This window comes from Thermobia domestica, chromosome 11, assembly GCF_964235325.1.
Source record: "Thermobia domestica chromosome 11, izTheDome1.hap1.1, whole genome shotgun sequence".
Classification (NCBI taxonomy): Eukaryota; Metazoa; Arthropoda; class Insecta; order Zygentoma; family Lepismatidae; genus Thermobia; species Thermobia domestica.
This window is the reverse complement of record NC_137464.1, coordinates 88,837,411-88,851,606: the sequence shown is the minus strand read 5'-3', so window position 1 is coordinate 88,851,606 and position 14,196 is coordinate 88,837,411. Positions and strand designations below refer to the sequence as shown.

At 34.0% G+C, this 14,196-nt stretch overlaps 1 protein-coding gene across 4 annotated transcripts in view; it reads left to right on the top strand.

Moving 5' to 3' along the window:
* LOC145664269 (protein phosphatase 1 regulatory subunit 21) overlaps positions 1-14,196 on the top strand; it is a 123,752-nt gene that overhangs the window by 28,989 nt on the left and 80,567 nt on the right. For all 4 annotated transcript variants that reach the window (XM_081730788.1, XM_081730790.1, XM_081730787.1 and 1 more), the window contains exon 6: positions 12,226-12,348. In XM_081730788.1, coding sequence (XP_081586914.1) covers positions 12,226-12,348 — 123 coding nt within the window. The remainder of the gene's footprint in view (positions 1-12,225; positions 12,349-14,196) is intronic.

Genomic DNA, 14,196 nt, shown 5'->3' with positions numbered 1-14,196 from the left:
GCTGAGAAGAGGAAATGGAGTCATTTTCTATAATATTATACCTATAATTTTAGTTTTATTGAAGAAAAAGTCCCAGGTAATTAAAAACAAACGTTAGTGCAAAATATCAGAAAATTGCAATTTGATTAGCACTTGGTTGATAAAGTTGTCAGTAAACTAAACTTGAAATAAAATTTAAAACAGGCTATTGTGAAAATGATGACTTATATGTAAATATTTTACTATTGTATTAAAATCAATATAATTCAGTTCTTGCAAATGTCTTACATGAAAACTTATCCTAAGGTTAGTGGCTTGGGCTGTGTTTATGGTTCTCATCATTGAAGCCAATAAATAGGCGATATTAAAGAAATGTTGTTTAGATTTATTGTATATTATCCCAATTGGACGCGCGGAAACGATTTAATTCGATCTTGACTAGTGTTCCCCACGAGAATACACGTCTTGTTAAGTTTGAAGAACTCTGGTCTCGATCCTCAAAGAATTCCTTTTCACCTCATCTTAAAAAAAAAAAAAATAAAAAATAAAATAATAATAAAAAAAACAAACTTGTACAGTAATTTTATATTCTTGACCTTTAAAAGTAATCTTGGTGAATTTTTACATTTAGCAATAAGAAATTTAAATGCTTTATTGGGATAGGTGTTAAATAATTAGCATTAATTAAAGATACATATCGCCCAGGTTTCTTAACCAATGTTCATATCGAAATCAGATCTGTAGCTAGGGTTAGTTCGTTTTCGACTACTTTCAGCTCTCCTGAAATATTCACTTCTTTGTTGGTTGTATATCAGATAACTTTGCTTCTATGTTATCTTCGGTCTTCGAGTAATGAATCATAAAGGATAAAAGAAATATATTGTATTACCAGTGGTAATAAAATAAAACTGTCACTTATTACTCGAACTGTATGCGAATTCTTCTACAAGAGCAAGCATTATTACATTACAAAATAAAAACTTCCAATAAAATATATCAATATTTTAATTAACGCAAAAATAAATAGGGAAATTATTTTTAAATAGGAAATTCTTAAAAACATGCAATTATATGTTCGCCCATTCGTGAATACAAATATTTTGAACAAAAAAAAAAAAAAAAAAAAAATTGTACAGTAACAACCACAAATTTTATAAGGTCATGATTGTAGTGGATGGAAAGTGTTTGCATATTTTGTTAGTAGCCGTTTTAATAATGTAGAAGAAAAGTGTGTAAATTAGTTTGTCTGTGAGCTTGTTGTCGTTTATTATTCGGTGAATAAATAATGAATTATTAGAGTAAAATGATTAATTATTATTTTTCCAGTTCTTTTCAACTAACTATACTAGAGGGTTATGTCCAAAGTATTTTCGGTGTATTCCTGGTTATATGGCTTTGTATCATAGCAGAATGTATTACTATCATATGGAATTATATCAAAACGTCTCAAGTTATCAACTGGCGACGATGCATGGTGAAATCGAACCAAAATATAAAACAGTCTAATTCACTTTTTTTAAGTAGCTTGGTAGAGAAACAACAAATGGTAAATAGAAGTAATATATGTTGGATAGAATTATTTTGCAACAACATTCCGTTAAAATTTGAGGTTGACACAGGAGCTGCTGCCACAGTAGTGCCAATTAGCATATATTACAAATATTTTAGCGATCTTCAATTAGAAATTTCAGATATTCATTTAAAGGCAGCGGAAGGCTCATCTTTAATAGTGCAAGGCCAAATCACAGTATTAGTGCAGAAAGATACATTTGCTCGGAAGATGATTATGGTGATTGTCACAGATAAGTTAAATCATCCTATTATGGGGAGGCCATGGATGGATGTCATGTTTAAAAATTGGAGAGAATTGTTTCAAAAGCCGGTAGACAATACGGTTCTTAATATGAATTATACAATGAGCAATGATATTAGGAGTACATTAAGGCAGAAATTTTCTGACGTATTCTCGGATTCTGTTAGTCAGCCAATTGCAGGATTCAAGTGTCAGATTCCAGTTAGGCCGGATGCCATTCCGATATTTAGAAAATATTACCAATTACCTTATACTATTGCTGACCAAGTGAAGAAGGATGTCGAAGTTTTAGTCAAACAAGGAATCTGGAAACCTGTATCGTACTCGGACTGGGCTACTCCAATGGTAGTGGTAAAGAAAAAGAATGGAGAATTTAGATTATGTATAGACTATAAGGTGACGTTAAACAAGGTATTAGAAAAGATGGTTTATCCACTTCCTAAACCAGAAGATATTTTTAACAATTTGCTGGGAATGACCGCTTTTACGGTAATTGATTTACGGATGGCGTATCAACAAATATTGGTTGATGATAGATCTAAACCTTTTCTTACAGTTAATACGCCTTGGGGGCTTTTTCAGCCACAACGGTTACCATTTGGATTGACGTGCAGTCCCCATATATTTCAGAGGGTAATAGAGCAAATTTTAAAAGATTTTCCTGGTGTATTTGCATTTCTAGATGACATCTTAATAGCGGGGCATGATAGAGAAGAGTGTTTTGAACGCACTAATAATGTGCTAAAGCGTTTACAAGAGTATCACGTTAAAGTACGTTTGGATAAATGTCAATTTTTACAACCCGAGATTGAATATCTGGGACATACGATTTCTCCAAGGGGTATTTTTCCGATGGTGAAACATCAAGAGGCAATTTTAAAATGTGAAACACCAAAAGACGTGTCTCAATTAAAAGCGTATTTAGGTATGTTAAACTTCTTTCACAAGCATCTGCCAAATTTTTCTTTAAAACTGCCTCACTTATTTGAATTATTAAAAAAGAAACAGAGATGGGCTTGGACAAATGTGCATGATAAAGAATTCCAATTATCAAAAGACATGCTAAGGAAAGCAAAATGGAACCAACCTTTTGACAAATCAGCTGAAGTCGTTCTCATCACTGATAGTAGTGCGTACGGAGTTGGAGCTCAACTTTGTAACAGGAGACAAGGAAAACTGCATACTGTAGCTTGCGCATCAGCAACCTTAACTGATGCTGAGAAAAATTACAGTCAATTTGAAAAGGAGACCCTAGCAATAATATTCGGTGTTAAAAAGTTCCATAAATATCTATTTGGTAGATCTTTTGAGATTCAAACGGATTCGCTACCAGCAAAATTGATCTTTGGAGAAAAAACATGCATACCAACTTTAGCTTCACCTCGCTTACAAAGGTGGGCATTACTCTTACTTAATTATGACTATGTGATAAATTATTCCAAACATGTGGAAGTAGCAGATTGTTTGTCTCGGTTGCCATTGTCAGAAGAAGTGGGAGATTGGGAAATATCTCAGAATTTTGTTACTAATATCACAGTTGATCCACCCTTGTTCGCCAGGATTTGCAAGGAAACGACTCTGGATTCTACGATTAATCAGATAAAGAACTGGTTGCTTCATGGTTGGCCTTCAAGATTGCCATCTACAGGTAATGTGAAGGAATTAAAAGCTTATTATCGTCGTCGTCATGAGTTATATGTGCAACAACAGTGTCTCTTTTGGGGTCATAAACTGGTAATACCGGCGTCTTTAAGATCTATGATATTACAAATATTACATGAAGGACATTTAGGTGCACAAAACATGAAGGCTGAGGCAAGGTCACATTATTGGTGGCCTTCGTTGGATCAAGACATAGATCTCGTAGTTCAAACATGTATTTCTTGTCAGGCTCTACACAATAATGATCTACGAAAATAAGAGAATATTAAAAACTATGGACTACCGTCTTCCCTGGAAAAGTGCTACTCCTGATCTAACTGGTAGTTCATGGCTGAATGAACTTCCTCTTATTCTTCACATCAGCATTGAAACATTCTGTTTTAAGTTAAAAATTCTATTTCCACATAGACTCAACATTTGCAAGTTGGGAAGCTGTGTTCCTTCCCTATCTAAACGCACATGGATTATGATTAAATGCAGTTATTTATTTCTAGTCTAGTTCTTGACTACAATTTCCATCAAATTGCCTCATCTGATGTGTATGAAGCAAACCGCAAACTAGAATTTTATAAATATTAAAAAATCACAGTCGACAGGAAATTTAAATTCTCCAAGTAAGCAGACTACAGTCTGCATTGTACTACTCCTAAAATTACCTTTCTGTTTTTCCTCTTTTAAACAGTTGTTTTTCGTTCCGATACTCTACATGTAGGGTCTATAAACTAAAAATTATATTAAATTTCAAGTATGTTTAGCATTCGTAGAATAAAATGACAAAAAACTCCCTTATGTTAAATATTAACTATAAGAGTGGAAGATTCCTTATATGGAAGTAATTAAAAGCAATATCAACATTCACTTTCATGAAATTTTCAAGTGCTGAACTCTCTATTTTTTATAACTGCTGAAAAAATACGTATATAGTCAAATGGTTGATTCTCGATTCCTGGTGAACTATTTTGTGTTAGAATCGAAATGTAATTTTAACCGAGCTGCTATTCTGACCACACATTACTCATTTTTTAAAATTTTAATTTACTTATGCTAATTGAGAGACTTCAAAGAGGAAGCTGAAGATGGAGAAACGTGGAAGAAATATTATCAATAATAATAATAATAATAATAATAATAATAATAATAATAATAATAATAATAATAATAATAATCTGCCAAAGGGCCAAATACTTAGTAATACATGATCTTTAGGGCCAGATTTATATTGGGGTCACGTGAGCTAGTTTCCAACTACTAATTACTGGTGGGATAATACCCTTCCTTGAAGCATCTATTGAAATAAGATGGATAGAGGGACCGCAATAACTTAAAGCAGTTTTTGTTGAAAAAGAGAGAACTAAGTGGTTGAACATATTCTGTACAAAGACTTTAGCACGTCTGGAAACGCCGACAGAACCGGAAGTGAAGAGATATACTTAGATTTAATTTGCTGGTGACATCATTGCAAGGATGATTTGCCTTTAGAATTAGACTATTTGTCAGGTCATTTAATTTTTAGATACTGATAGAAGGGAAACAGCTTCTGCATTAGAGAATTATGCATTGCAGAATTAACTTTGATCAAATTCCTTCGTATATACTGAAGCATATATTTTGTAGCATTTTTTGTATTTCAGAACCAATGCTGATTTCAGTTGATAAATTGGAGTAATTATTTAACATTACTTTACGATTTCCTGTCTGTGGAAGAATCTATTTCCAGTATGTAATTTTCGATGTGTATAATTTTCAACTCACTTACTCAAATAATTAAAAGGACAAGGTAAATTTTAAAAGAAAAAAATGGACAAATACAACGGAATTGGTAAAATGAAATCTGTCTTAAAACTATAATTTGAATTATGATATGCCTTTACATTCTTTTTCCCATTATAGAAGTTGATTTTAAATCCACAATAGCAGCAATTGATTAAGCATTAGTTTTAAAACATATTTCTTTTTTACCTTTTTCCTGGTATTTCTGCAGGTATTCCTTGTATTTTTTTAAATCTCATAATTTTTAAAAATTGGTGAATTAAAAAAAAATCCACGAAATTGAAAATTAATGATTGAATTACAATAAGCAAGTATAATGAGTTTTTCTCATGTTAATTGGAATGCCTTCCTGCGCATCAACTCGAATAATGTAAAATCAACTCTACGAAGTAATCCCAACAACTAATTGCTTCTATTATCTTCAGAATTAAAACAACAAGCAAGCAAAATAGGTTAAAAGCAAATAGAATGGTACGTAGAAATAATCATCAACATAAAAATGATAAAAGACTGAACAAAAAATTAATAATACAACACGTAATAACTCAAAGCGAGAAGTGTAAGCAATTAATGTTACGAATTCGAAGGAGAGAAAGGTGTCTGAAAAAAATTAATTAGTTAGCTTCGAAAATCTTTAGTGAGATATCTTTTCAATGTGAAAGTTTGATCGGTCAAGTAATTTAACTTTCCGAATTTTCTGTTTGTTGTCCTTAATGTGCTTAGAAAGACTTGAAAGAAGAATGTCAGAATCAGTTTCACGGATGTGTGCTTTGATACGGATAAACATATGTTAATGTGATTATGATTTTCGGTACACTTAAAGTTATTTTTGAGGTGCGTAGTAGTTCTTGTAACCAGTAAACGATTTTTCGATACAGTAACTCCCCGACTTACGTCAATTCGCAGTTACGCAGTGAATTGGAAAATTCAACTACTAGCGCGTATAAAGGTGTTTTCTGTTTGTGCGTCTTCGATCCTCATTACAGTATGCGACGACGTACGTAATGCGTATTCTTTTTGTATAAAAGAATTTGTATAGAAGAACTTCTATATAACGTGTATATTTTTCATACTTATGTAGTTTATAGTCAAGTAAATACTACTGCGGATACTTCCTTTATAAAATAACTGCAAATGTCGCCACGTGTTACTGTGGGGAATCTTTTGCGTTCTTCCTTCTGTATCTTTCATATAGAATTCGTCTAAATTCGAGATCTCCCAAAAAATTCGAATGTCTCGTATAGTTATCTTAAGGAAACACTGCCACTTCTTTTCCTTCTATTCTAGGTCAAACATCTAAAAATGCTATATGTTCAATTATTTAAAGTTAAAGGTCCAAAACATCAAATTATATGTATCTAACCTTAAGAGATTTACATCTATATCTATCTATCTATCTATCTATCTATCTATCTATCTATCTATCTATCTATCTATCTATCTATCTATCTATCTATCTATCTATCTATCTATCAATCAATCAATCAATCAATCAATCAATCAATCAATCAATCAATCAATCAATCAATCAATCAATCAATCAATCAATCAATCAATCAATCAATCAATCAATCAATCAATCAATCAATCAATCAATCAATCAATCAATCAATCAATCAATCAATCAATCAATCAATCAATCAATCAATCAATCAATCAATCAATCAATCAATCAATCAATCAATCAATCAATCAATCAATCAATCAATCAATCAATCAATCAATCAATCAATCAGAGGTAGAGGTGATTCCTCATCAAAATGAGAAAAATTGTGTATGAACCTGTAGGGAAAAATAACCAGTTTCAGAGCTAAAGCTGTCTAAAATCGTATAAAACCTAAATTTCAACACACGCTATTTCGAATTCGAGAAACCGTTTTGATTTGAGTGGCGGTTCGTATCAGTGTAAGGCGAAAAAAAAGAAAGAAAAAAACGTGAAATATACTGTGACAGAGCACATCGCAGGTCACGTCATTTCGAACACGAGGAATGGTGATGCTAGCGGTTAATAACACTAACGACTTCCCGCCGAAGCACTCGTTGTCCGCTGTTGTCAAGGCTTCCCTATTGCCTCCTTTAAACCCACCCTGAAATGAGGGCATGTCTGGGAATTCTGTTTTGAGTAAGTCTGGAGAATCCCTTGTACACCCATTGCATATTGATCAAATATACATTTTTCGATTGCGCATATATGACTCTTTACACTAATATGGATCCACTTCATGGTTTCTCGAGTTCAAAATAGCGCGTGTTGAAATTTAGCATTTCCACAATTTTGGACAGCTCTAGATCTAAAACTGTGCATTTTCCCCCACAGGTCCATATGAACTTCCTCACTTACTTTAATGCGAGGAATCACAAGTTAGAGTTTGTCGGTATAAATTCTACAAATTTGTCCCTATGAACAGGGGCCCGGAAATCAATGGTTTCGGATGAGTGAACTTTATCGACTTACAACTAAAAACTGCAAATTGTGAACAAGGTACTCCACTTTGACTACTAAAGTGATACTTTTCTAATACCTGACGAATGAAGTATTACACGAATGAAGTATTACTATAAACAAAGAACATGCCCAAAATCACCAGAAAGTCAGACATAAATGGGTCACAAATCGCAAATTGTGGTATTATTTTTTTAAAAATGCCTTTATATCCAAGCGTATAACTATAAATAATAATAATAACCGTTAAGATACTTGACGTACGATTTGCTAAAATGACTGTCTCATTTTATAAGTTTTGCACAAAGGTATAAATGTCAACTTTCGAAAGAGTTAAGGAGAAAACGCGTTGTAGCACTATCTTGTAATTTGATTCGTAAATTCCTTGAGCGTGAGAAAGTTGTCAGTGTAGAGAAATAAATGGATGAAAAAATGATAAAGTAATTCAAGTTTAATAAAACAATTGAAAATCACTATGTTTGTGACTCTAAATCTCCTGAACCGACCGACCGATCTCGATCAAATTGGTAACATGGATGAGGTTCGAGGCTGGGCTGGTTTTAGGCTATTCACTTTGATGGTAGAACTGAGGCGCGGTGGAGGGGGTATTAAAAATAAGTAAAACTTAATAACTCCTGAACCACTCGACCGATCTTGATCAAATTTTCAACATAGATGAGGTTCAGACGTGGGATCGTTTTTATGATTTAAATTTGACGGAGCAATGTAGGGTTGGAGAAGGAGGGGGGAAATATATAAAAATCAATTTATATAAGACTGAAAGTTACTATTTTTGTAACTTAATAACTCTTAAACTATCCGACCGATTTCAATCAAATTTTCAAGATACATGAGGTTCGAATCTGGAAACATTTTTGTAATTTCATTTTAACGGTAGATCCCAGGGGAGGGGTACGTATAAATAAAAACTAATAAAGCCTAATAACTTTTGAACCACCCAACCAATCTCGATCAAATTTTCAACATATATGAGGGTCGGGCCTTGGGTGCTTTTTATCGTTTCACTTTGACGAGCCAACCTAGGGGAGGAGGAGGAGGAAGATATATAAAAATCAATTTATATAAGACTGAAAGTTACTATTTTTGTAACTTAATAACTCTTGAACTTAATAACTTAATAAAATTGAAATCACTGCCTTTGTGACTTCATCACTCTTGAACCACCCGACCGATCTCAATCAAATTTTCAGCATATATAAGTTTAGGGACAGGGATTACTTTAGGCTATTCACTTTGACGATGCAACGTAGGGGAGGGGGAGAGAAATTTAAAAATGATCAAAATCACCGATATTAGTGTTGAATCCATAGTTTTCGGGGTCGATGAGGAAAACGGTGACACTTTTGATGCTGTTTCAATCCAAATTCAGCCCTGATAGTTGAGAGGGGGAGGGTACAACGTAGGGGATTGGGATACGGATAACATTTAAAAATGATCGAAAATAACTAATGTTAGTGTCGAATCCATAGTTTTAGGAGTAGCTGAGATTAACAGTGACAATTCTGATGCCATGTGCCGCAGCACGGAGGAGGAGGAGCTATATAATAATAATAATAATAATAATCGAAAATGACCAATATTAGTGTCTAATCCATTTTTCTTGGGATCGCCGAGATGATCAATGATCTTTCCTATGCTGTTTAAATCGAACAGCATATTTCACAGATACTAAACACATGAGACACGAAGTTGTGCATTTAAATTTTCATTTCAACCCAGCGGGTAATATATGCTAGTTTCAAATAATATTCGAACTGCCTCCCGTGGTTGCATATACAAGCACGCAGCCCACCACGTACTTCAGCCATTATCACTTGAGATGAGAACGAGTCTTCATGTGATAGACGTTTGTCAAGATTCTTTCAACTTTTCTGCGATGCTACCGGTGTGCAAGGATCAGACAAATCCTTCAAATGACCTTAGATGTAGAAGTCACATAGCGTTAAATCCGGACTTTTCGTCGGCCATAGTATCAAACTACCTCGACAAACGTTCGATTCCACTGAATCAGATATGTGCAAGTTGCGGCACTTTTTACAGTACTTAACTTGTCAGCTACTAGAAAAGTTCGGCAGCCCAGAACATAAGGCACACGCTTTTCTTTCTGTCGCAAGAGGACTGAATCATGTATGGCATATTTTTAAGAGAAAAAATGGCTATACTGCTAGAGAATATACCAGTAGCCACAAGAAGAGGCATAGTTTACTGCACAGTCCAGTTTGACCGAGGTGTGCAACAGTAACTGGACAACAATTATCCACTCAAATGGTGGAGGTGGCTCGTTAAAATGGCCTGCGCGAAGTCCGGATTCAATGCCATCTGACTTCTACGTTTGGGGCCAAATGAAAGATGTGGCATACCACATACCGGTAGCATCCGTAGAAGTATTGGGAGAGAGGACCTTGATAGCTGTCCAGCGCCTAAAAATCTTTTCCATCGCGAGTGGCACTGACTCTCTGAAGTACATCGTAGGTTGCTTGCTTGCATATGCAACCAAGGGAGGCAATTTAAACAAGATTTGTAATTTGTAGATGTATTTTCGGTTTTTTTCATTAAACGTAATTACTTTGCAATTCCCTCCCCGCCCCCTTCATTTATTTTCGCTACATTAACAACTCTCTCACGCTCAAGTGAATTTACGAATCAAATTGAAATTAGTGCTACAGCGCAGTGTCTATTGTTTTTCTTGTCTGATTCTTTGAATGTTGCTAACATTTGTACCTTTATGAGAAACCATGTGAGTGTACGATTTATGACCTATTTATGACTGACGTTTGGTGATTTTGGTTCTTTTTACAGTAGTATTTTATTCGTCAGCTATTTGAAAACTATCACTTTAGTGATTAGAGTGGAATAGTTTGCAGTTTTTGGTTGTAAGTCAGCAACTTTTTTTTCTTTAAATCACAAATCTGGAAATTACTCAGAGACCACTGATTTCCAAACCCCCGGTTCATAAGGACAAATTTATTTCAAGTTAGCCAGAGAATAACCCCTTTCAAGGAATAGGTCGAACTACCAGTCTCTCTGTAAATTAAATCTTTCAGTCTAACGTCCCACGATTATGCCCTTTAGGCTAAGGGACACAAGTGATTAAGGGAAGTGAATTATGATGGAAGAATTGGTAGAATGAGAATGTAGGAGGAAGTGGGATTATTCCGAGAAAACCCATGGACACGATGTTGTTCACCACAAACTTATTTGGCCAAGGTCATGATTGTGGGCCATGAACCTATAGATGTAATGATTTTATTTAATTTCCTTTTATCCACTACATTTAGTCTTTACTGCTATGCAACCACACACAACACACCAAAAGTTTTTCGCCATCTTGATTTTATTCAAAATATTTATAGTCTGACAATGGCTTGGTGTTATTTGGTGGGACGTTGTTTGGAAATATTTGGGACCACCATTTTCTGTTGTGGACTCCTTTGCTCTGCCACTGAACGATTCAGAATCATGCATTTCTGGATAAAGTAGATTACAATTCTAAAACAAGAACAGCTCAATGCCAAATATAGTTTTGGAGATATTCGCTCCCAAAGTTCATTATCCCACGGCTTTGGACAGTCCTAACTCTGAAACTATGCACTTTTGACCATTGGTCCATATAAACTTTTTTCCTTATTTTGAGGTGAGGAATCACCTGTTTTAGTTTGTCGGTTTAGTTCACTAACACCGTGTATATATCTTAGTATAATAATAGTAAGCCCGCTCCTTTTTCTTCTGTTCTATGACAAATATCAAAAAACGATTAAACATATATCTATTTTAAATGAAGAGTCCAAAAACTCCAATTTCATGTCTCGAACATTAAGGGATTCCGAGATATGACCATCTTCTTATAATAATTGCAATCCTTACTTTTTTTTCTTTTAAGATACTTCTTACCCATTTTCTTCCTTTCTAGGTTAAGTATCTGAAGCACTGAAACACGTGCTTTATTTTTAAAATGAGAAGTCCATACATCGAATTCCATGTCTAATCTTTAGGAATCGGAGATATGGATATTTTAATATAATAGTTGCCACCTCTGTTTTCACCCTTTCACCGTTGAATTTCCAAAAATCCTTCCTTAGTGTTACTTTACGCCACAAATCGTATTCACTGTTCAAATTTGATGTTTCTACCTTAAGCGATTTGGCATGGGTGTCAGTCAGTCATTCAGGACTTTGCTTTTATATATAGAGGTACATTGTATAAATAATATTCATGTAATACTAATAATAAATGCTGTAGTTTGTTTAGTTTGTTAGGAAGTCGCACAGAAACAATTTACAAATTCAAGTTACGTGAAATTCAAGTTGGTGTTTACTTACTAATTCGTTTTAGAGATGTTTTATTAAATGTATAGGCATCAGGGTAATCCGAGTATTGCCGAGGCATGCCTCTTAAGCCTAAAAAGTATTGAGGAAGTGCCTGCGGAATGTACCACTTACGTAGCTCTGAGGTTACTATATTTTTTTTCGTAGAACCAGATTAAGAGTGAATTTGTACCTTTAGGAAAGCAATCAGTCATTTTTTTTTTTTTTTTCAGATCCATGATAAAGATGAGGCTCATAGACAAGAAATGGCTGAATTAACAGATAGATTAGAAAAATTGGAACAACAGGTACAACAATATCAGAAAGTCAACAACGATGCCGAAGAAAAATATAAGGTAATTGCAACCATTTTTCCAGTTCTTATATGATGGTTTATATTACTAAAGAAAAAAAATAGTATTATAATAAAATATGCGTACCTTAAACTATAATTGTTAGTGCTACTATCTCAGTTAAAAAAAATATTTTTTCAATACTTAAATATTTTTGCTGTTAGCATCATCAGGAGTAATAGAAGTATTGAGTAAAATATTGAGTAGGGAGAAGAAAAAAAATTACAGTACATAAGTAGCAAAAAGTAAAAACAAAAAACATGTGTATATATACCAAGGATGTTATAAAATAGAGGATCTGCCCATGTAACAAAATCATGAAGCCATACCTCACAGTTTTGCCACATCCCTGTGCCTTCGCCGCGCCACTAAGTTCGCAGTGTTTCGAGCAAACAGTCATGGCGAAAACGAGAATAGCCAATCAGACTTGCCGGCTCAGATAATGCTCGGTTATTGTTTGGCTTCATTGAGTTTATAGGATGAAGATACGTATAGGCCGATCCTCTATTTTATAACATCCTTGATATATACAACATACTTTGCACACTTATGAGACCGCAATGGCTTTATAGTAGAGCACTCGCCTCTGGTTCGCTCTAGTTCAACCAGAACTGTCGCTGTTGGTGGACATTTTCATGTGCATGTATGTTCTCGGGATTCTTCAGTTTCCACCTACTTGTTTCATTTTACCGTTTCGTTCATTACCATAATTACCGTATTCCTTAACCTCTAAGCATAGCGTGGGACGTTAAATTGAAAGATCTCATTTTTATTAGTACCTTTTCTCTTGTTGTATTTAGTCTTGTAGTGGATTATTTGAGAAATAAATAAATAATATATATATATATATATATATATATATATATATATATATATATATATATATATATATTTAAAGAAAAGTTTTAATGAGTTGAGTTGGAATGTTTGTGCTCTTTATGTAGCATCAAGGTTATGAAGAGCGAGCGGGATTTATCATTAACGTAGGCTACGATCCACTACCGGAGCTTGAATTCGGTGCAGTTGGCAGGTATACAGATCATCATACGAAGATCAAATTTTACAGTATACAAATCGTTCCCCATCACACTATCTGGTCTCAAAGAGATGAAATCCAGGATCACGCCACTGCTGTCGGCTAAAGACAAAATTTTGATGTGAGAATCAATAATGTTTGTTGACATAAAATCTCAAAATTTCTTTCAATGTAACAAAAAATTGCTTCTTTGTTTGAGAGGAAGATTCGCTTTTTCGTTGTTGTAATGAATTATATATCGTGATATGTTCCTTTAATTGATTTAGATAAGCCTATCTTTGACGAAAGAGATAAGAACAACGTGTATATATCGTTTAAACATATTATTTTAAGACGTGAAAACTAAGAAATGATGACATTCATCGTCTGTAGATTATACAGAATCAAAGAGATGTTTCTAGGAATTCTCTGCAAAGATAAGATATGATGTACATGGACTAGAAAGATTTTTTTAAGATTGACATACACTATATTATATTGAAAATAAGGATGTATTGAAATGCCAATTGCTTGAATATGTTGTAAGAAGAAATAAAGAATGTTCAAGAAAAGCTTGATATTTGATTGGAGGGGAAGCGAAGAAAAAGCGACAAACAAAATTATACAAAATTCATTGAAGGCATCAAGAGGCTTTGTATAAGAACTCTGAAAATAAGTGCACATTATATGTAATTCTGAAGAGAAGTTGAAAGAACTCGCATCCAGCAGTAGCAGAGATTGATGATGATGAACTTCATTATATTTAACGAGTGGACATAGGTAATTGGTGTTCTTGCTTTGCAACCAAGGTGTTCCATGTTCATATCCACTAGGTT